The sequence below is a fragment of the Salvelinus fontinalis genome, chromosome 15, assembly GCF_029448725.1.
Source record: "Salvelinus fontinalis isolate EN_2023a chromosome 15, ASM2944872v1, whole genome shotgun sequence".
Taxonomy (NCBI): domain Eukaryota; kingdom Metazoa; phylum Chordata; class Actinopteri; order Salmoniformes; family Salmonidae; genus Salvelinus; species Salvelinus fontinalis.
In genome coordinates, this window is record NC_074679.1 from 43,620,773 (window position 1) to 43,642,104 (window position 21,332).

Genomic DNA, 21,332 nt, shown 5'->3' on the forward strand with positions numbered 1-21,332 from the left:
CACCCCTTATGCCCTTAGAACAGCCTCAATTTGTTGGGGGTATGGACTCCAAGGTGTTGCAAGTGTTCCACAGGGATGCTTCCCACAGTTGTCAATTTGGCTGAATGTCCTTTGGATGGTGGAACATTGCTACATGGGAAACTGAGTGTGGCAAAAACCAGCAGCATTGTAGTGCTTGACACTCAAACAGGTGTGCCTGGCACCTACTGTACCCCATTCAAAAGCACAAATATTTTCTTGCCCCTTTGTTTGTGCCATTCAGAGGGCAATCTTTTTTAGGGTGGAGCAGTTTTAATATTGCATATTGTGGCTTCTATCAATGTAATTGTCTGCATTTCCAAACCCCCATATATTTTTTAAAAAATGTATAATCCTTGTCTCATGACTTAAATCCTCCTTTAGCCTGTCAACTCCCCTTCATCTACACTGAAGTGACTATAAGAGGTGACATCAATAAGGATCATAGCTTTCACCTAGTAAGTTTATCATGCAAATCTTATGTACACAGTGTATCTGTCATAGCTATGTGAGACTGGTATGGTTACAAAGATTAAGGCTATGGCTAAAGTTTGTAATGTAAACTAACATTTAAGTTTACTTTCTCTCAAGACCTGTGGTTGCAGTATTTGAAACATACAATTCACATTTCTCACCCTCTTTTTCAGATAAAATGGATGTAAGTAGTTTTCTTAAATCTGTCATTTGTTTAGTGAAGGAATATCCATGCATTTTAAATAAATCAGGGAGGCATCTTGAAACATTAAACTAGTGCACATCACCAATCCTCTCATCCCCCTTCTTCCCCTTGCTCCCCTGTAGCTGTCAGATGCTCTGGGTGGTGGACCGGGCTTTCCAGGCCAGAACAACCAGCAGGGTGGTGGGGGCGTGTGGCCTGGTGGACAACCCAACCAACCAACATGGCCAGGACAGCCTGGTGTTCAACCGGCTTGGCCTGGTCAGCAGCAACCAGGCCAGCCCACCCCCACGTGGCCTGGACAACAACCAAACCCTTCCCAACCCTCATGGCCGGGGCAACAATATGGAGGTGGAGTACAGCCCAGCCAGCCAACCTGGCCCGGGCAACCAGGGGGAGGACCGCCCAGCCAGCCAACATGGCCAGGGCAGCCTAGCCAACCTACTGCTCCTCAACATCAATCACTGGTAAGGGAAGTCGTTCAATCCTGAAGATATTGGTTATGATGATTTTGAAAAACCAAGAGCAACGTTCTTATGCTTCATTATTGTTGTGGCTGACAGCGATCAAGACCTCTACTCTGATATTTGTAAGCCTGTCTGAATGAAACGGCAGTTTTTTTAAATTGTTTTCTCTTCTCAATGGACCCATTTTATTTCCCCAACAGAAAGTGCCATATAATCAGAACCTGCCAAATGGATGCTATGACGACATGGTCATCACCATTAACGGGACAATTAACCACAATGCAAAAATGTCAGTATTCACATCAAAATACAGTTAGAATTTAGGTGACTTGTGAATATCTCCATTGCAGTCATTTCCACATTATTATTCTGAATGTTACTATTTCAGTCTTGTAGCCAATTATAGGTACTTGATTGGCATACCCCCTTGACATGTTGCCTGCAAACCTCTTCTACTGTAGCCTGGGTACCAGTCCGGTGTAATCTTGTCATATCAAACATGTCTGGCATGACAAAAGGTTAAAATGATGGCACAAACCAATTTGGAACCAGGCTACCCTCAAGCAAAGGATCAAATATGGTGTCTTTTGTTTGTCAGAATGTGACTAATAAGTATCTACCTTGTGATGTAAAAAAGACAAATGGGAGGATTTGCATAGATAATCAAGCAGTGGCTAGTTTAAAAAAATAAATAGTTGTGAAATTGAAATCAATGGTGTCTCTTTGAACAAGGTTGGCAGACGGTAGCCTAATCCCAACAGCATCTTGACACATTATTTATAATTCTCAACTGATTACATTGTCAGTCATGTAATGACAATGGGTGAGGTATGAACAAATGATATGAATTCAATGCCAGATAATACTTACCACAAATCACTAAAGTCAAGAGCACTAACCATGGCCACAGTCTCGGAGCCCATACATCACCATGGAAACATCAATGCTGATGAGATGGCTTGCACGGCAAGCATTCCTCATAAAACATAATGCTGTTGTCTGACTTATAGACACTAGTTAAACGCATTTGTCTATCACAAAATCCTCGCTTCACCGTGTTATTTGCCTGGTCACAGATCTGATTGTGCGCTAAACTCCATTGGTCATTGTCAAGCCAAACTAAATTGTTTGACATGAAAATGAGACAGTTGTCATTATAGCACAGACTGGCACATAAGCTACCATGCTCTTTAATGTAAATGTCTGGGTAATCTTGACTAATGTTACTATCTCCTTTTAGGTTCACATTGAACCTGACCAAAGGGAATGACATTGCCATGCACATTAACCCTCGCTTTGATGACAAGGGCAAGAAAACGATTGTGAGGAACAGTCTGATTGGCAGTAAATGGGGCAAAGAGGAGAGAGGACACAACCACTTCCCCTTCACTCAGGGCCAGCCCTTTGAGGTGAGGGATCTACATTCCTGTTCACTTCATGTCAACCAATCAGTTCTGAAACTGATGTCCAGGGTCATTGAAAATGAGTTGTGCACTATATGGAATAGGGTGCCATTTTGGACAGACTTGGACCCCCTTATATTATTTTTTTTTTTCAGTTGTCATTTTAGGTTTATTTATGAATGTTGTATGATCAGTAGAGTGACATTAATTTCATATCAACAGTCTTTGATTTTGCATAATGAGTTTGTGGTCCTGTGTTTTTCCAGATGAAAATCATGTGCACTAACAACGAGTTCAGGGTGGCAGTGAATAGCTCGCACCTCCTGGAGTTCAAACACCGCATCCGTGACCTCGACTCAATCAAACACCTGGGTATCTACAATGACGTCACCCTCACGTCTGTGGAGATCGAAAACTGTAATATCTAGCAGGTTTGGTTCCAGCCATAGAAATAGAATGACTAGCATGGCCTAGCCTCAAGTTATTTATATGATTCCAAAGACTTCACTTAATTGTCTTTAAACAGGAAAGTACAGTAGCTTGAATCACACGCTTTAAGCCACTAGGACTGTCACATTCTGTACTAGGCCGGTCTGTTCTCTGTTAAAACATATTTTGAAAAGTGAAATTCCTTTATGGCCAATTCATATACTTTGGTCTTCAAGTAATTTGTGTAAGCTGGTAATGTATAGACTGTATGCAATAAATGTGGTGGTAACAGATTTTTCTCCATGTAAAGACGATACAGGATTTGTCTTGAGTGATTGTATAATGCATCCCACTAGGTGGCAGAGTTGATACATAAATGTTTGATAACCAACTAGTATTTGGATAGGCTGGGGAGAAACTAATTGTAGCCTACCTGTACACAGTGGAACTTACACACTTAGGCTATTACTTTACATTAGTCAATGATGCACTGTCAGGCAAATCCTTTTAACCCTGCAAACATGAGCAAGTTTCTAGACTTTGCTTGTTGGTCATGTGAGATTTCTATAGTTTTTCCATGAGTGGTGACTTATCTTCAGCACTTAATGTTTGCTTGGAGGAAAGGGTCTTTGAGCAATATTGTTGATGATCGTCTCAAGTGAAGCACTGACTTTACAGAAGGAGCACGTTGACTAAATCAACACTGCATCTTTTCACTAGCCACTAAACAAAATATGCTATTTACACCACTGAAATTTCTGCTTTGATTAATTAATTTCAGTTCTCTATTTACAGACTAAGGCGTGCTTCTGCCGGTGTCTATCATTAGCGTTTCTCATGTTTAGTGATGTGTTGTCACAATGTGGCATAACTTGTAAAACACTCCTAGAACTCTCACAATGGCTTTTAATTTGTGTTCAAACATTACAGCCCTTGCTGCCCTCCACCCCACGGCAATGAACCCCTTGTGCTGTTAAGATCACATAAGACGAGACTGGCAAGATCCATTTAGACATGACACATCATAGGGACTTTGCCCCGCCACTATTTCCGGCATGCCTCTGGCTCTTGTCCATAATCTACCAGCCAGACCACATCTAACTACCCCCCTCCCTCCCCTCCAACAACTGACAGTGTCAAGTAGACACGGGCAAATGGGTGGGTTGACTGGAGGCAGTCATAGCTGCACTAACTTCAACTGAGTGGCTCATATCTCCAGGAGAGGATGTGGACAGTCTGATGTGGAGCAAATGTTTACAGTATGAAGTGTACAATAATACACAGCTCCATAGTACCTTAAGTTGATGTACACTTGAGATACACACAGGTGTTTTAAAAATGCTTCCTTGACAAAGGTGCTCGCAGGCACACTGATCTGTATGGCTAGGCTACACACAATGAAAATAGGTTACCCTCACGGGAAGCTTGTCTCAAGTTCAAAGCTTGTATGTCTTCTGAGATAAGATGGCACCTTGCCTCCGGTATATGATTCAATAATGAGTATAAAGATTGATCAAAGCTACTGGAGGGGAAAAAACATTTACTGATCATATTCCTCTACAGCAGGCTACCAGAAGAAGCTGGCACAAGTAATGCATTCCAAATGGCACCCTGTTCCCTATATAGTGCACTACCTTTGGACTTCAGAGTCCTATTGGCCCTTGTCAAAAGTAGTGCACTATAAAGAGACTAGGGTGCCATTCAAAGACACCTTAGTATCCTGAAGTCAGGTCACTGATACATTTTTCATGATGGAAACAATGGACAGTCTTGATGGAAACTGAAAACAGATGAATTATTAAATGACTCTTATGCCCATGTATAAACTGCTGTGAACTTCATAAAGGTTGGAACTTTAAATTGCTCTCAAATCGTTTTTGCACCTACTTTATGGAATGGCTAAATATGGATTTCAGAACTTGTGGTGTGTCCTATAATTTTGGCTCAACTAATCAATTTAAAGAATGTCTCATTTTCTAATTTGTTTCTTCAAGTGGGCCTAGGCCTATTCCCAAAATGTAAATGAGCTATAAAAGTGAACAATATTTGTTCAACTTTTCATGAAAGGTATGTTCAATGGAAATTAGTGTAGTAGAGCGAACAACCAACGTGAGTCGAGGTGCAACCAAAAAGTGCTGACTCACCATGTAGGTTCAATGGATAAGTAAATTGTGTGTCTGATTTGCTTATGCATGAGGTTCCGTATGTTCTTTGATCTTTTTGCGCGTGCATGATAGTTTTGCGGACGCGTTGAATAGGCAAGCCAGGCACGTCAGAACGCTGCGTGGACGTCCCCCACCAGTAGTTTTGTATTAGTGACTGGCTAGCTATCCAGGAACGTTAACTGTGATTAACGACGTTCGCACCAATACGGCCGAAAGGAGAACGATTTGACTCATTTATTTCATAGTTATTAAGACCGTATGGATACGGTTATTATTTCTTGTAAGGATTCTGCTGAACCGTGAAGACGGCGCTGCTTTGCCCCGCAAGTGCTCCTAGCAAGGGGATTGGAGACCTTTCATTTCCGAGTTTTCGCAGCAGCAGGTCAGCTTGAACCTTTGCTTTGGTACTCTAACTATGGCTAAAATAGGTAGCTAACTACATGGATTAATAAAAACAAATCTAGCTAATATTGTTTAACTGAGTTGACACATTGCTGTGCACGTCACAAGCTAACATATCTCGTCAAGTTGCCTCGCTAAATTAGTCAGAACAGAATTGGTGTAGCTAACGTTAGCTAGCTATTAACAATGCTAACGTTAGTCGAGGTGGGTGGCGTGGAAGACTGCTCTGCATTTCACTTTAGGTAACGTTAATTGGTTAACTAAATATTTGTCCACACAACGTTAACTAGCTAACGTTCTGGACTTACTTTGTACGGAATTAACAGTACCATTATAGGTTTCTCACCATGGCATAGGTAGTTAACTGCTACACCCTTGATTCAAGGCTTGACTGTGATGTGTTCCTGTACATTGGTGGAAAAGGCCTTTTTCAATTGGAGAGACCGTTTGTTATAAACGTTGACATCTCGTTTTGCTTAAATGTAACTAATTTATAGCTATCAACTAGTTAGCTATAATATCAATAACCTTGGTAACTTCAACCTTGTTTTGGCAATACGTTAGCAAGCTAACAGCTAGCTAGGTAACGTTAGTAAGTTTCGGCACAGGCAGCACAACAAACTCACACATTTGTTAGCCAATTCGAACGATGGTAACACGGATGGTCGTTTTGTAAACATGAATGTGGCAATGTGTGAAAATGTTATCTTAATTTGCTGTTGTGTATGAACGGTTGTGTGTGGCGGTGTTGCTAAATAGTCAAATAGCTAATTTCCTAAGTTATTCATTTATTAACATGGATAATACTAATCAATGGGGTAACATGCCATTCTAAAGTAGGCAAGTTTTGTATGTCGATACCCACGCTTGTATTGTATCATGATTTGCAAATGTGTCATTTCGCAAACTTGTATCGTGTGGAAAAATTGAACGGTAGCAAAGTTGTAACTAAACATTTGAAGACATTCAATGTGATTTGCAAACATGCAACTCGATTTGAGGATGAATAGACCCTTTTCCAGTATTAACGTCACGCACAGATGCGGCCGACGCTTGGCTGCAGTAAGATAGCCATCTGCGCCCATTCAACACAGCCTAGATGTACGTTATGACTATTAAACAAAATAACTTTTTGGGGTTCTCATACGCTTACAATTATGTTTTGAATCTTGCTTTTAACAGTCGCTAAGATTTTAGTTGGTTGTGATCTTTGCAAAATAACTATTTTGGATGCAGCAGTTGTTAGCTAGAATGCTAACGCGCATTGATATAGGCTGTAGCAAACGTTAGCCAAAGAGCCATTTTACTGGTAATTTTTTAAAGTATAATGCAGCTGATTTGCGATGATGAAACAAACATATTAAGCATGACATTCATACAAGCCTTGAAATCCAATTACAATCCAAAAGTAGTGTGAAATGCACTCAAGCATTTTGGCGTTCTATAACTCCCCCTGTTCTGCAACCAACTTCCGCGCATCGCAGTCCTGCGGCAATGTTTGTAAAAACACAGAAAGAGGTCTATGCAACTCATTAATAACTAAACTTGCGAATCTTCTAAATAATACATGTTGCCCATGTCGTATATGCTTCCTCAGAGTTTTGACACGAATGTGAGGTCTAAACAAAATTTTTGTAGTTTGAAATTCACTGAGGGACCTTACAGATAATTGTTTGTGTGGGGTGCAGAGATGAGGTAGTCATTAAAAAAATCATGTTAAACACTATTGCACACAGTCCATGCAATTTATGGAAGGCAATGTTTCTTTTTTTCCCCTTAAACGTAGAAGGCAAATCATTTATCCCAAACCAAATATGTGTTGATATTAGTTATTACTTCAACATTAGTGTGTTTGATCAATTTCTAATACATTTAAGACTTTTATGGTAGATGTCTAAGACCCCTTTTCTATGTGTTTGACCAGAAATCAAAACCTTTGCTTATTTCAAATTTTTAGGATGGGAAATGGTAGAAAAATGCATGCCTTAATTTCTCAAATATACTCTAAGCTTTCATTTGACACCCAATTTGACATGTTCTTATGAACTTCAAATGTTGGTGCTCATATGTGTCCTTTTATGTGGAAATGTCCATCTTTAATAGGAGTGAAAAACTTTCGATAACGGTTGTGCTTTAAAGTGCATCACTTCCCATTTAAACTGTGAGTCTTAAAATGACAATCTTTTGAAGAAGTCAACAGCTGCTTGTTGTGAAGTGCTAAAGGTTATGGCACACATGATTAGTCCTATACACTTGTTTGTCTTGCAAATACGCATTTAGCCCAAACTTTGTACTTAGGCCTGGACTGTGATTTAACAAGTCAGTTGTCTGAGAGGTTTTAAAGGGTATGTTTTTGCCATGTGGGATGTTCAGTGTCACAGCAGTGTTTTGATAATTTGTGCAGAGTGTAGTTGCAAGATTTTCCTACAGTGCAGTACTCAAAATGGATTGGATGATAAAGCCCAATAAGCCATTTGGCAAAAAGCATTTTCTTGAACAAAGTCGCCGTGAGTTCTGACAGATTTTTGTTGTACAATAATGCTGAAATCTTCCTATTTCTACCTATTCTCATGCTACTGTCTACTGTGACTTGTAACTGTTTCTGATTTAATTATTCATTCTGTCGGTTGTGGTTTGGGATGAGGATGTAGGCTTAGTGCCTGATTATTGAGCGAGTCATTCAGTGGTTAATTGTACAGCCAGAGAATGCTTTGGCACTTCCAGGGAACTGAAGCAGATGTTTCAGGGTGGATGTTGTCTCCATCGATTACAATATTGTACAGCAACTCCATAACCTCTCAACTACTGTAAAACATTGAGGAAAAGACACAATAACAAACTTCAGCTGTGCGCAGTAGATCACCTGCTGGGTGTCGACCAACGGTGGCAATTCCACATGTAGAATAGTTGGGAAATTAACAGAAAATGAAGGCAGCTGTTCTGTGGTCAGAGGCGATAGGACAGCCACCTGCTGCTTTTAACCGTTCATCGGCAGTCTGTTTGGCCTTTTAGTCAGTCAACCCATCAGAAGAACCCATTAGCCTAACTGTCCAACATTACATTTACATTTAAGTCATTTAACATCAATCATCTCACATGTTAGGCCTATAGGCCCAAATGTGTGCAAATGCGCAATGATTTATGCTTTAAGGGGACGCTGACCTTAATGGTTTGGCCTTGTTTTTTTTCTTGCTCATTAAGTGCTTGCGGCCATGACTGAAGCCAAATGTGAATTGTCTTGGGAGTGTGGTTTGATGTGAGTGTGTCTTTGCCATTCAATCACAACAAACCAAGGGCAGTACAGTTGTGAGTAGTGACAGCGAGGTAAGCAAAGCTAGCTTTGCTATTGTAGAGAAGTTTAGGACTTCTTCTGTCCTGACTCACGATATCAAGATGGTAAATTTAATTCAGTTCAATGCGTTGGCTAAAGCCTGCGCTGACCTGTATTTAGCCAAGCTGACAGCAGCTAGCTAGTATAGCTTGGGCATAGCTGCAGCCGGCTAGCCTAACTAGCGGATTTCTTTGAAATCCCAGTTATGCCAAATTTGAAAGAGCCAGTGTCTGAAATGTTAACCTTTTACAGTGGAAAGAGTAACAACTGCAAGTTGAATGCCCTGTCTTCAGTCAGCTGTCCTACAAAGCAATATTCTATAGCTAACTGGCTAGTTTTTGTCTCCTTATGTCTGCTATTAGATATTTTCCAGGCGACAAATTCCAGAACTATTAATCTCCCTACAGGTGTAGGCTACATGTGGACATTGCACAAACATCGCCCAGCTTGAGTGTCGATGTGCTTATTGGCAAACAATCAATGGGTGTGTTTGTTACATAAACACTTTCTGCTGTAATTATCACATTGATGTGTTTATAAACGCCTACACTTTACCTAGCGAATCAGAATACGTTGTGTAGAGTACAACTTCAGCTGTCTAACCAGAACTATTATGGCATTATACATCTATGGTCTGTCTAAGGATTTGGCTGTCAAACCAGTAACCACACAATGACATTTGCAGCTCTCTGGGTAAAGTTGTCTTCAATTCTCCAGTGGGTGTGCATGAAGTCCCTTCCATCTATTACAGGTTATGGACAGGTGCAGTCAGGAGGGGTGGAGTGCATAACACTCCATCCTGGATATGACAGCATTTTGTTTCAACTCATGAGTCCAGCAGGCAGTCCAATAACTACAGGCAGATGTGAGATGCAAGAGGATTGCACTCTTTCCATACTGTAGGCTATACTGACCAATTCAAAGCTTCCTCCAGGAGAGAAGAGTCCAATTGCTGAACTTACACTGCTGTGAAAAGTAATTGCCCCCTTTCAGATGTTCTCTATTTGCATTTTTTTGACACTGAATGTTATCAGATCTTCAGCCAAAAACAAATATTACAGGAATCTGAGTGCACAAATAACACATTTGGATACTTATTTCAGTTAACTCTTTACACTCATACCCTTATACGGGTTGAAAATGGCAGAGTTGGACACTAACAAGTGCCTAAATTGAAATGCAGTGGCTCTACAGTAACATGCTATACATGACGTCAGAGCTCAAATTCTCTGGTTCACAGCGCAGTATTGGTTTTGACTGACTGTTCTGAACTTGATCACCGCAAGCGACAAGAAGTTGCCCCCATCCTTCCTGCTAATTGGGCAACTTTGAAAATGTTTAGTCTGAGTGACGGGAAGGCTGTAAATAAAGATGACTCAATGTATTTTGAAAGATGAGACATTGAGGATTATATTAACTACCGCTTTGTCATTTAAGCAAGCCAAACACCCGTGAGTCCAAATGTGCACTTCACATTTCCATATCATAAAACTCCTGTAATATACAGTGTCAACGTTTATTAGGTCTGTCCCTGACAACAACAAAAAATCAACCGAGAGTCTGTTCTTGAGTCTGTTTTTGACATATACACTGTTTTAATAAAATCACCTATATGCACTGAGCTTGTCTGACGCTTTAAGTGCACCGTTTTATGAAATAATTAAGACACAATGACTAGAGGGAGTACGACCAAAGTGTATTTGATCGGGCTCGGACTTGCTGCGCTGTAAAAAAAAAATAAAAAAAAATGAGTAAAGACAGCGAGTGCCTGTGACTAGCACCTGTTCTCTCTCCTCCCTGCTGCAGCAACCACAGAACATCAAGTGTTTTTTGTTTTGTGCAATCCATGTTGCTGAAACTGCAGCATAATTACAGCCATTTCTGGCTTAAGTTCTGTTACTCAAATCCTTTATTTGTTTAGGAAAAACATGTCCTATTCTCTCACCTGACATATAGCCAATGATATTCACATCAATAAATTGGTTATAACAAACTCCAACACTGTAACACATGTGACAGCATAACGGGGGAATGTTTACTAGTTGCTCAGGAGGGAAAGGGGAAGTCAGATGTCTGGAAGAAATTTGACTTAGTTGTGAAAACTACTAGAGATCTAGAAAAATAAGGTAGGTAAGGAGCAGGTGCTGCGTGCATAATTGTGCCAAATAGGTGCTGTTAGATTACAATATTATTTCGGACCATTTTGGAACAGTGTAAACAACACTAATTTCTAAGCGTACCTTTTTTTTTTGTGAAGCCTTTATTACAGCAAAGACTAAAAACAGTCGCATGCTATTGCTGACATGGAACGTTTATTTTTTTGGTTAGGCGAATTATTCAAGGCTCCCTTGTTTTATTTTAAAACTAAAATGCTAATTGTATTTGAAATCATGAATGACTCGTATACTGTCTGATGACATGAACAAATGAATGATCGATTGGTACGTATAGGTCTAAGTAAGTTGTGTATTAAGACCGCTTAACATGATGCACTTTTAGGCCTACAGTTGAATTATGGTTATACAAGGCTGCTATACTAAGCCTACTGATTACATGTATTATGATCATAATTGTAATAACATGGAGATCAAGGAGGTTAGGAGCAAGAGCTACATTCGTATTGTGATAAACAGGTGCTGCTAGATTACAGTATTTTTCTCTCCATTTGGAACAGTGTAAACAACACTAAATAAATTGTAAGTAATACCAGAGAGGCTGTTCTAATGGAAAAAAAGTGTAAAGCCTTTATAACAGCATGACAAAGATTAAAAGGGAAAGGGGGATACCTAGTAAGTTGTCCAAATGATATGTGTCTTCCGCATTTAACCCAACCCCTCTGAATCAGAGAGGTGCGGGGGGGCTGCCTTAATCGACATCCACGTCTTCGGCGCCCGTGGAACAGTGGGTTAACTGCCTTGCTCAGGGGCAGAATGACAAAACAGTCAATTGTGAAATTGCTTTATCCGACATGTTGTGGTTGACTATGTTTAACATAGAAAGAGCAGGTGTTCTTAATGTTTTGTATACTCGGTGTATGTGGTTGACTTAAAGTCAGGTACGTTTAACACTTAGGCTATTGATTATAGACCTAATTAAGTTGTTTTCCTCTCCACTTTTCTTAGACAGTTAAGGCCAGGGCTGTTTTCTCGTCTCCTCACACCGCTCCTGCCTCCACCGCATTGTCCTCCACACCAATGTGCTAGTTAACTTTGCTATTGTGCACAAACACTGTAGCAACATTGTCTAGGAAAATGCAGCAATTCAACAGTGCACTGTTTCAGAACCGCGGACAGCGACCGCTATCCAACGCAGAAGGAAGTGAATTTGTTATAAAATAATATTTGTATTTGTGTTGCATCATTGTTCTTACGTAATATAACCATACACAATTTCAGTAGCACGTTTTGGAGTGATGGACTGTGCCATCCACACGGCCTCCCCAATGGATTAGTCCACTTGGACAAGTACGAATCAGACTGTTGTGTGTACCATGAAGAAGAAAAAAAATCTAATATGCGTCTGGCTAAAGAAATCTCGGTCAACCAACAGCATATCGACCAAACAATGAAGCAGTCGACTAAATGGGGTCCGCCCTTACTTTTATGATCACTGTGTTGTCATATCCTGGGTTGTTCTGAGCAGAATGAGGCTATGCTTGTCGTATTGGGAAGAAATTTGGCGGGGAACACGCTTCTGCGTGCCCTCGTGACTCAATTCTATGCGCACCAAAATTACCATCTGCTTCTCTGAATTGCCTTGTGAAAGCCTAAACACTGTAAGATCGTTTTTTGTGACTTAGCTAGCCATGTTGGCAATAGAACACGCTTTGAAATGATACCCACCTGACCAGATTGTGATTTATAATAGACCATTTTTGGAATGCATAAAGGCGGCAATGCAGGGCTGTGCCACCCCCCCAAAAAAACACAAGTCTGCTTACTCTAGTTCTTCAACAGCACAGCTAGGAGAGCTGAAAATAGCACCTTATAATTGAAGGCTCTTTGAGTCATAAGTGGGTTGAAATTACATAGGAACTGTGCAGACTTTGGAGAGGTGTGGGGCCACTTAGACACCACTTAGAGACACTCAAACCCTTGTCTTATGCTGCACCTACCCCAAATACCCATGAATATTCATATGTTGCTGAATGTATCCAGAGTATTTTAAGATTTCTTTATCATCAAATGTGGCGTAAATGTAAAATGCACATAAAATCAAGTGTAATGATTGCATTCAGTCTTGTCAGATTAACAGTTTTGTCCTCACCTTTAGTCTTATAATTGTCCAATCTTCAAACTGTAACCTTGTAATTGCTACCATGGTTATGCATATGCATTTCATATTTCTTCTGGAAGAAACATTTTATATTTATCCCTATTCATATAGGCCAATTCTCACGAGTGTGAAGGGTTAATTAACAAAGGTATGCAACACCCAATGCCTCTGTGTGAAAAATGTATTGCCCCCTTACACTCAATAACTGGTTGTCACCTTTAGCTGCAATGACTGCAACCAAACGCTTCCTGTAGTTGTTGCTCAGCCTCTCACATCGCTGTGGAGGAATCTTGGCCCACTTTTCCATGCAGAACTACTTTAACTCTGACATTTGTGGGCTTTTAAGCGTAAACTGCTCGTTTGAGGTCCTGCTACAACATCTCAATGGGGTTCAGGTCTGGACTTTGACTAGGCCATTTCAAAACTTAAAATATTTTGCTTTTCAGCCATTCTGATGTAGACTTGCTTGTGTTTTGGATCATTGTCTTGCTACATGACCCAGATGCGTTTCAGCTCAATGGCAGATGGCCTGATTCTCTCCTTTTAGAGTTCTCTTGATACAGAGCAGAATTCATAGTGCCTTTAGTGGTGACCAGGTGTCCAGATCCTGAGGCAGCAAAGCATCCCCAAACCACCACCACTACCACTGTGCTTGTACATTGGTGAGGTACTTACTCTGAAATGCAGTTTGGTTTTCGCCACACATAACTGGACCCATGTTTGCCTAAAAGCACCTGGATGATCTTCAAGACTCCAGGGAAGAATGTTCTATGGACAGATGAGTCAAAAGTGGAACATTTTGATGACATGGGTTATGTCTGGCGAAAAACCAAACACTGATCATAATTCTTCCACAGCCATGTGAAAGACTGATCGACAACTACAGGAATCGTTTTGGTTGCAGAAATTGCAGCTAAAGGTGGCACAACCAGTTATTTGTATTTATTATGGATCCCCGTTAACTGCTGCTAAGTCAGCATCTACTCTTCCTGGGGTCCAGCAAAATTAAAGCAGTTATACTTTTTTTTTTTAACATTACAACAGATTTGACCTGTATGTGAATAGTGTGTACGTTATCGTGTGTTTGTATTCATGTTTGTGTTGCTTCACAGTCCCACTTTCATAAGGTGTATTTTTATGTTTGTTTTTTTTAAATCAAATTTTACTGCTTGCATCAGTTACTTGATGTAGTCATGACTTTATGTAGTACTGTATTCCTCCCATAGTCTGTTCTGGACTTTGGGACTGTGAAGAGATGTCTTGTGGGGTATGCATGAGTGCCAGTAGTTCAAACAGACAGTTCGGTGCGTTCAACATGTCAATACTTCTCACAAATACAACTAGTGGTGAAGTAAATTTCTCCTCCACTTTGAGCCATGAGAGATTGATATACATATTATTGTTGGCTCTCTGTGTACATCCAAGGGCCAGCATTGCTTCCCTGTTCTGAGCCAATTGCAAATTTCCTAAGTCCCTCTGTGGCATTTGCCCACACAACTGAACGTAGTCCAGGTGCTACAAAACTAGGGCCAGTAGGACCTGCCTTTTTGATTGTGCTGTTAAGAATGCAGAGCAGCACTTTATTATGGACAGACTTCTCCCCATCCTAGCTACTGTTGTATCAATATGTTTTGACCATGACAGTTTACAATCCAGTGTTACTCCAAGCAGTTTAGTCTCAATTAACACATTACTCAGTACAATGTTTAGTGAATGATTTGTCCCAAATACAATGCTTTCAGTTTTGGAAATACTTAGGACTGACTTATGCCTTGCCTCCCATTCTGAAACAAACTGCAGCTCTCTAAGTGTTGTATTCGTTTCAGTCGCTGTGGTAGCTGACATGTATAGTGTTGAGTCATTCGCATACATTGACTTTACTCTATGTGTCTATGTCGTTAGTAAAGATTGAAACAGGGGGCCTAGACAGCTGCCCTGGGGAATTCCTTATTCTACCTGGATTTTGTTGGAGAGTCTTCCATTTAAAGAACACCATCTGTTCCGTTAGACCGGTAACTCTTTATCCACAATATAGCAGAGGGTGTAAAGCCATGACACAAGTTTTTGCAGCAACAGACAATGATCAATAATGTCAAAAGCCACGCTGAAGTCTAAAAACGCCCCCACAATCTTTTTATCATCAATTTCTCTCAGGCAATCAGTCATTTGTGGAAATGCTGTGCTTGTTGAATGTCCTTCCCTATAAGCGTGTTGAATGTCTATCAATTTGTTTACTGTAAAATAGCATTGTATCTGGTCAAACAGAGTTTCTTCCAAAATTTTACAAAGCGTTGGTAACAGGCTATTTGAGCCAGTGAAGGGGGCTTTACTGTCCTTAGGTAGGGGAATCATTTTTGTTTCCCTCCAGGCCTGAGGGCGCACACTTTCTATAGTAGGCTTAAATTGAAGATATGGCAAATAGGAGTGGCAATATCATCTGCTATTATCCTCAGTAATTTTCCATCCAAGTTGTCCGATCCCGGTGGCTTGTCATTGGTGATAGAAAACAATACATTCACTCACTTCACAGAATTCAAAATTACAATTCTTGTCTTTTCATAATTTTGTCAGATATACTTGGATGTGTAGTGTCAGTGTTTATTGCTGGCATGTCATGGCTAAGTTTGCTAATCTTGCCAATGGGTTTTGTGATGAATGACCAATCTGATTCAATGAATGATGGAGCGAAGTTTGCCTTTCTTGCCCAAAATTTCATATGGTGATCCAAAGCTTTTTACTATCATTTTTTTGTCATTTATCTTTGTTTCAGTGTAGTTCTTTGTATACAGTTTAGTCACATGATTTCTCAATTTGCAGTACGTTTGCCTATCGGTTGTACAGCTAGACCTATTTGCCATTTTTTTTTGTTGCCTCATCCCACTCAACTCTACCATTTTTCAATTCCTCATCAATCCACGGGGATTTAAGTTTTTACAGTTATTTTCTTAATGGGTGCATGCTTATTAGTAACTGGGATAAGCAATTTCATGTGTCAAGTGCAGGGTCTGGTTGCTCCTCATTACACACTACGGACCAACATATTCTTTACATCAACAACCTAGGAATCACTATAAAACGTATTGTGTAACCTCTTATACACTATATTAGGCCCAGCCTTTGGAACTTTGGTTTTTCTAGATATAGCTACTATATTGTGATCAGAACATCCAAAGGATTTGGATACTGCTTTCAAGCACATTTCTGCAGCATTAGTATAGATGTGATCAATACATGTGGAGGATTTCATTCCTGTGCTGTTTGTAACTACCCTGGTAGGTTGATTTGATAACCTGAACCAGGTTGCAGGCACCAGTTACAGTTAGAGGCTTTCTCTTGAATGGGCAGCCTGATGAAAGCCTGTCAATATTTACATCACAAAGAAAATTATACCTGTCTATTGATATCATTTACATTATCAAGCATTTCACACGTTATCCAGATACTGACTGTTAGCACTTGGTGACACCTCCTTTTGGCATTTCTGTCTTTTATGTAGATCTTATAACCATGTATTGCTACCACTGTATCATCAAAGGTGTTATATAAGCGAGTTTCAGAGATTGTCAGAATATGAATGTCATCTGTTACTAGCAAATTATTGATTTCATGAACCTTGTTTCTTAAGCGACGTTATTAACATGGGCTATTTTTAGTACTTTTCTGGGATGCTTGATTGTTTTTATTGCTTTAGTGGGAAGCTTAGTAGAGGTAGACATGCTCAGGTTATTTATGTTAGTGCAGGGTGCGCTGCATACAGTGGACATCCTTCCTGGGCACATCACCTCAGTGCTAACAGTTTTACTCTGGTTCATAGGCATATGATTACTGCATACAATAGCTGTAGGATCAGCAGAGGCATTCAGGGCAGTAAGCGGGGCATACATTAGGTTACTTACGTTGTATTCCAACGCACCTAGGATAATGTACATTTTGCTGAAGCATTATGACAAGTAAGTGACACAATGGTAGGGAATAAATGAGCTGGGCTTGGGTCATTGATAAGTCATTGTCTCAACGCAGCCTTGTAAAGCTGTGAAAGGATCCAGGAACCCAAGTTATTTGGGCCAGATATTATGGGGCGTTTGGTGTCAAGTAGTGACCCAATCAGATCTTTAAAATCCATCTTCAGCTGTTCTGAGCTGCCCTTCATAATGTCATTCAACCCCACATGAACCATGACAGTTTCAATCAATCAATCAATCAATCAATTTTATTTTATATAGCCCTTCGTACATCAGATAATATCTCGAAGTGCTGTACAGAAACCCAGCCTAAAACCCCAAACAGCTAGAATGCAGGTGTAGAAGCACGGTGGCTAGGAAAAACTCCCTAGAAAGGCCAAAACCTAGGAAGAAACCTAGAGAGGAACCAGGCTATGAGGGGTGGCCAGTCCTCTTCTGGCTGTGCCGGGTGGAGATTATAACAGAACTATGCCAAGATGTTCAAAAATGTTCATAAGTGACAAGCATGGTCAAATAATAATCATGAATAATTTTCAGTTGGCTTTTCATAGCTGATCATTAAGAGTTGAAAAACAACAGGTCTGGGACAGGTGGCGTTTCCATAACCGCAGGCAGAACAGCTGAAACTGGAATAGCAGCAAGGCCAGGCGGACTGGGGACAGCAAGGAGTCACCACGGGCGGCAGTCCCGACGCATGGTCCTAGGGCCCAGGTCCTCCGAGAGAAAGAAAGAGAGAAGGAGAAAATTAGAGAGAGCCAAGATTTTCAAAATGTTCATAAATGACAAGCATGGTCAAATAATAATCAGGAATAAATCTCAGTTGGCTTTTCATAGCCGATCATTAAGAGTTGAAAACAGCAGGTCTGGGACAGGTAGTGGTTCCATAACCGCAGGCAGAAGAGTTGAAACTGGAATAGCAGCAAGGCCAGGCGGACTGGGGGCAGCAAGGAGTCACCACGGCCGGTAGTCCCGACGTATGGTCCTAGGGCTCAGGTCCTCCGAGAGAAAGAGAAGGAGAAAATTAGAGAGAGCCAAGATTTTCAAAATGTTCATAAATGACAAGCATGGTCAAATACTAATCAGGAATAAATCTCAGTTGGCTTTTCATAGCCGATCATTAAGAGTTGAAAACAGCAGGTCTGGGACAGGTAGTGGTTCCATAACCGCAGGCAGAAGAGTTGAAACTGGAATAGCAGCAAGGCCAGGCGGACTGGGGACAGCAAGGTGTCAGCATGCCCGGTAGTCCTGACGTATGGTCCTAGGGCTCAGGTTCTCAGAGAGAAAGAGAGAACGAGAGAATTAGAGAGAGCATACTTAAATTCACACAGGACACTGGATAAGACAGGAGAAGTACTCCAGGTATAACCAACTGACCCTAGCCCCCCGACACATAAACTACTGCAGCATAAATACTGGAGGCTGAGACAGGAGCGGTCAGGAGACACTGTGGCCCCATCCGAAGAAACCCCCGGACAGGGCCAAACAGGAAGGATATAACCCCACCCACTCTGCCAAAGCACAGCCCCCACACCACTAGAGGGATATCCTCAACCACCAACTTACAATCCTGAGACAAGGCCGAGTATAGCCCACAAAGGTCTCCTCCATTCTTATTTTCCTCGATTAAGTTGGAAAAGTAGGATGATCGAGCAGCAGTGAGGGCTCTTCGGTACTGCACGGTACTGTCTTTCCAAGCTAGTCGGAAGACTTCCAGTTTTGTGTGGCGCCATTTCCGTTCCAATTTCCTGGAAGCTTGCTTCAAAGCTCGGGTATTTTCTGTATACCAGGGAGCTAGTTTCTTATGACAAATGTTTTTCGTTTTTAGGGGTGCAACTGCATCTAGGGTATTGCGCAAGGTTAAATTGAGTTCCTCAGTTAAGTGGTTAACTGATTTTTGTCCTCTGACGTCCTTGGGTAGGCAGAAGGAGTCTGGAAGGGCATCAAGGAATTTTTGTGTTGTCTGAGAATTTATAGCACGACTTTTGATGCTCCTTGGTTGGGGTCTGAGCAGATTATTTGTTGCGATTGCAAACGTAATAAAATGGTGGTCCGATAGTCCAGGATTATGTGGAAAAACATTAAGATCTACAACATTTATTCCATGGGACAAAACTAGGTCCAGAGTATGACTGTGGCAGTGAGTAGGTCCAGAGACATGTTGGACAAAACCCACTGAGTCGATGATGGCTCCGAAAGACTTTTGGAGTGGGTCTGTGGACTTCTCCATGTGAATATTAAAATCACCAAAAATTAGAATATGATCTGCTATGACTACAAGGTCTGATAGGAATTCAGGAAACTCAGAGAGGAACGCTGTATATGGCCCAGGAGGCCTGTAAACAGTAGCTATAAAAAGTGATTGAGTAGGCTGCATAGATTTCATGACTAGAAGCTCAAAAGACGAAAACGCCATTTTTTTTTTTGTAAATTGAAATTTGCTATCGTAGATGTTAGCAACACCTCCGCCTTTGCGGGATGCACGGGGGATATGGTCACTAGTGTAACCAGGAGGTGAGGCCTCATTTAACACAGTAAATTCATCAGGCTTAAGCCATGTTTCAGTCAGGCCAATCACATCAAGATTATGATCAGTGATTAGTTCATTGACTATGACTGCCTTTGAAGTGAGGGATCTAACATTAAGTAACCCTATTTTGAGATGTGAGGTATCACGATCTCTTTCAATAATGGCAGGAATGGAGGAGGTCTTTATCCTAATAAGATTGCTAAGGCGAACACCGCCATGTTTAGTTTTGCCCAACCTAGGTCGAGGCACAGACACAGTCTCAATGGGTATGGCTGAGCTGACTACACTGACTGTGCTATTGGCAGACTCCACTAAGCTGGCAGGTTGGCTAACAGCCTGCTGCCTGGCCTGCACCCTATTTCATTGTGGGGCTAAAGGAGTTAGAGCCCTATCTATGTTGGTAGATAAGATGAGAGCACCCCTCCAGGTAGGATGGAGTCCGTCACTCCTCAGCAGGTCAGGCTTGGTCCTGTTTGTGGGTGAGTCCCAGAAAGAGGGCCAATTATCTACAAATTCTATCTTTTGGGAGGGGCAGAAAACAGTTTTCAACCAGCGATTGAGTGCTGAGACTCTGCTGTAGAGCTCGTCACTCCCCCTAACTGGGAGGGGGCCAGAGACAATTACTCGATGCCGACACATCTTTCTAGCTGATTTACACGCTGAAGCTATGTTGCACTTGGTGACCTCTGACTGTTTCATCCTAACATCGTTGGTGCCGACGTGGATAACAATATCTCTATACTCTCTACACTCGCCAGATTTAGCTTTAGCCAGCACCATCTTAAGATTAGCCTTAACGTCGGTAGCCCTGCCCCCTGGTAAACAGTGTATGATCGCTGGGTGATTCGTTTTAAGTCTAATACTGCGGGTAATGGAGTCGCCAATGACTAGGGTTTTCAATTTGTCAGAGCTAACGGTGGGAGCCTTCGGCGTCTCAGACCCCGTAACGGGAGGAGTAGAGACAAGAGAAGACTCAGACTCAGACTCCGACTCGCTACATAATGGGGAAAACCGGTTGAAAGTTTCTGTCGGCTGAATGAGCGACACCGGTTGAGCATTCCAACAGCATTTCCCTCCAGAAGCCATGAGAAAGTTGTCCGGCTGCGGGGACTGTGCGGGGGGATTTATACTAACGTTACTATCTGTACTTACTGGTGGCACAGACGCTGTTTCTTCCTTTCCTACACTGAAATTACCCTTGCCTAACGATTGCGTCTGAAGCTGGGCTTGCAGCACAGCTATTTTCGCCGTAAGGCGATCGTTCTCCTGTATATTATGAGTACAGCGACTGCAATTAGAAGACATCATGTTAATGTTACTACTTAGCTTCGGCTGTTGAAGGTGTTGACGAACCATGTCCAGATAAAGCGTCCGGAGTGAAAAAGTTGAATGAGGGAAAAAAGTTGCGATGGAAAAACTAAAAATATAAACGGTAATTAAAAACAGAAACAAAACAAAAAACGTAAAGTTGTCAGCTAGCAAAGTAAAGTAAAGTTGGCAGCAAAACGCACAGCAACAAAACGCACAGCAACACGTCTGCCAACACGTCTGCATGACAGTTTCAGCCCCCGGTGCCTCGGGAAGCAACCTGATGATATCCTGAACTGTAATGGGGGCAATAACTTTTTCACATGGGGGCATTGGGTTAACTTAGTTTATATACAGTCGTGGCCAAAA

The 21,332-nt window shown here is 41.4% G+C and overlaps 2 protein-coding genes across 3 annotated transcripts in view; both read left to right on the forward strand.

The window, feature by feature from the left end:
* Nucleotides 1–670: 670 nt before the first annotated feature.
* Nucleotides 671–4,853, forward strand: lgals3b (lectin, galactoside binding soluble 3b). The gene is made up of 5 exons (XM_055864052.1): nucleotides 671–676; nucleotides 820–1,161; nucleotides 1,362–1,450; nucleotides 2,402–2,570; nucleotides 2,831–4,853. The coding sequence occupies exons 1-5, from the start codon at nucleotides 671–673 to the stop codon at nucleotides 2,990–2,992; spliced, it is 768 nt and encodes a 255-aa protein (XP_055720027.1). The 3' UTR covers nucleotides 2,993–4,853.
* Nucleotides 4,854–5,238: 385 nt separating this feature from the next.
* The window catches only part of fbxo34 (F-box protein 34), a 46,631-nt gene continuing 30,537 nt past the window's right edge, over nucleotides 5,239–21,332 (forward strand). Inside the window, exon 1 of one of the 2 annotated variants that reach the window (XM_055863921.1) lies at nucleotides 5,239–5,540. The gene's annotated coding sequence lies outside the window, so the exon portion shown is untranslated. Of the gene's footprint in view, nucleotides 5,541–5,612; nucleotides 5,803–21,332 lie in introns of those variants that run through there. The other variant, XM_055863922.1, reaches the window with a different exon arrangement.

Excerpts from the sequence above, each read along its gene's own strand:
- lgals3b (XM_055864052.1), top strand. Across the intron at positions 1,451-2,401 it reads ATTAACCACAATGCAAAAAT|GTTCACATTGAACCTGACCA; the intron begins GTCAGTATTCAC and ends ATCTCCTTTTAG. Across the intron at positions 2,571-2,830 it reads CTCAGGGCCAGCCCTTTGAG|ATGAAAATCATGTGCACTAA; the intron begins GTGAGGGATCTA and ends GTGTTTTTCCAG.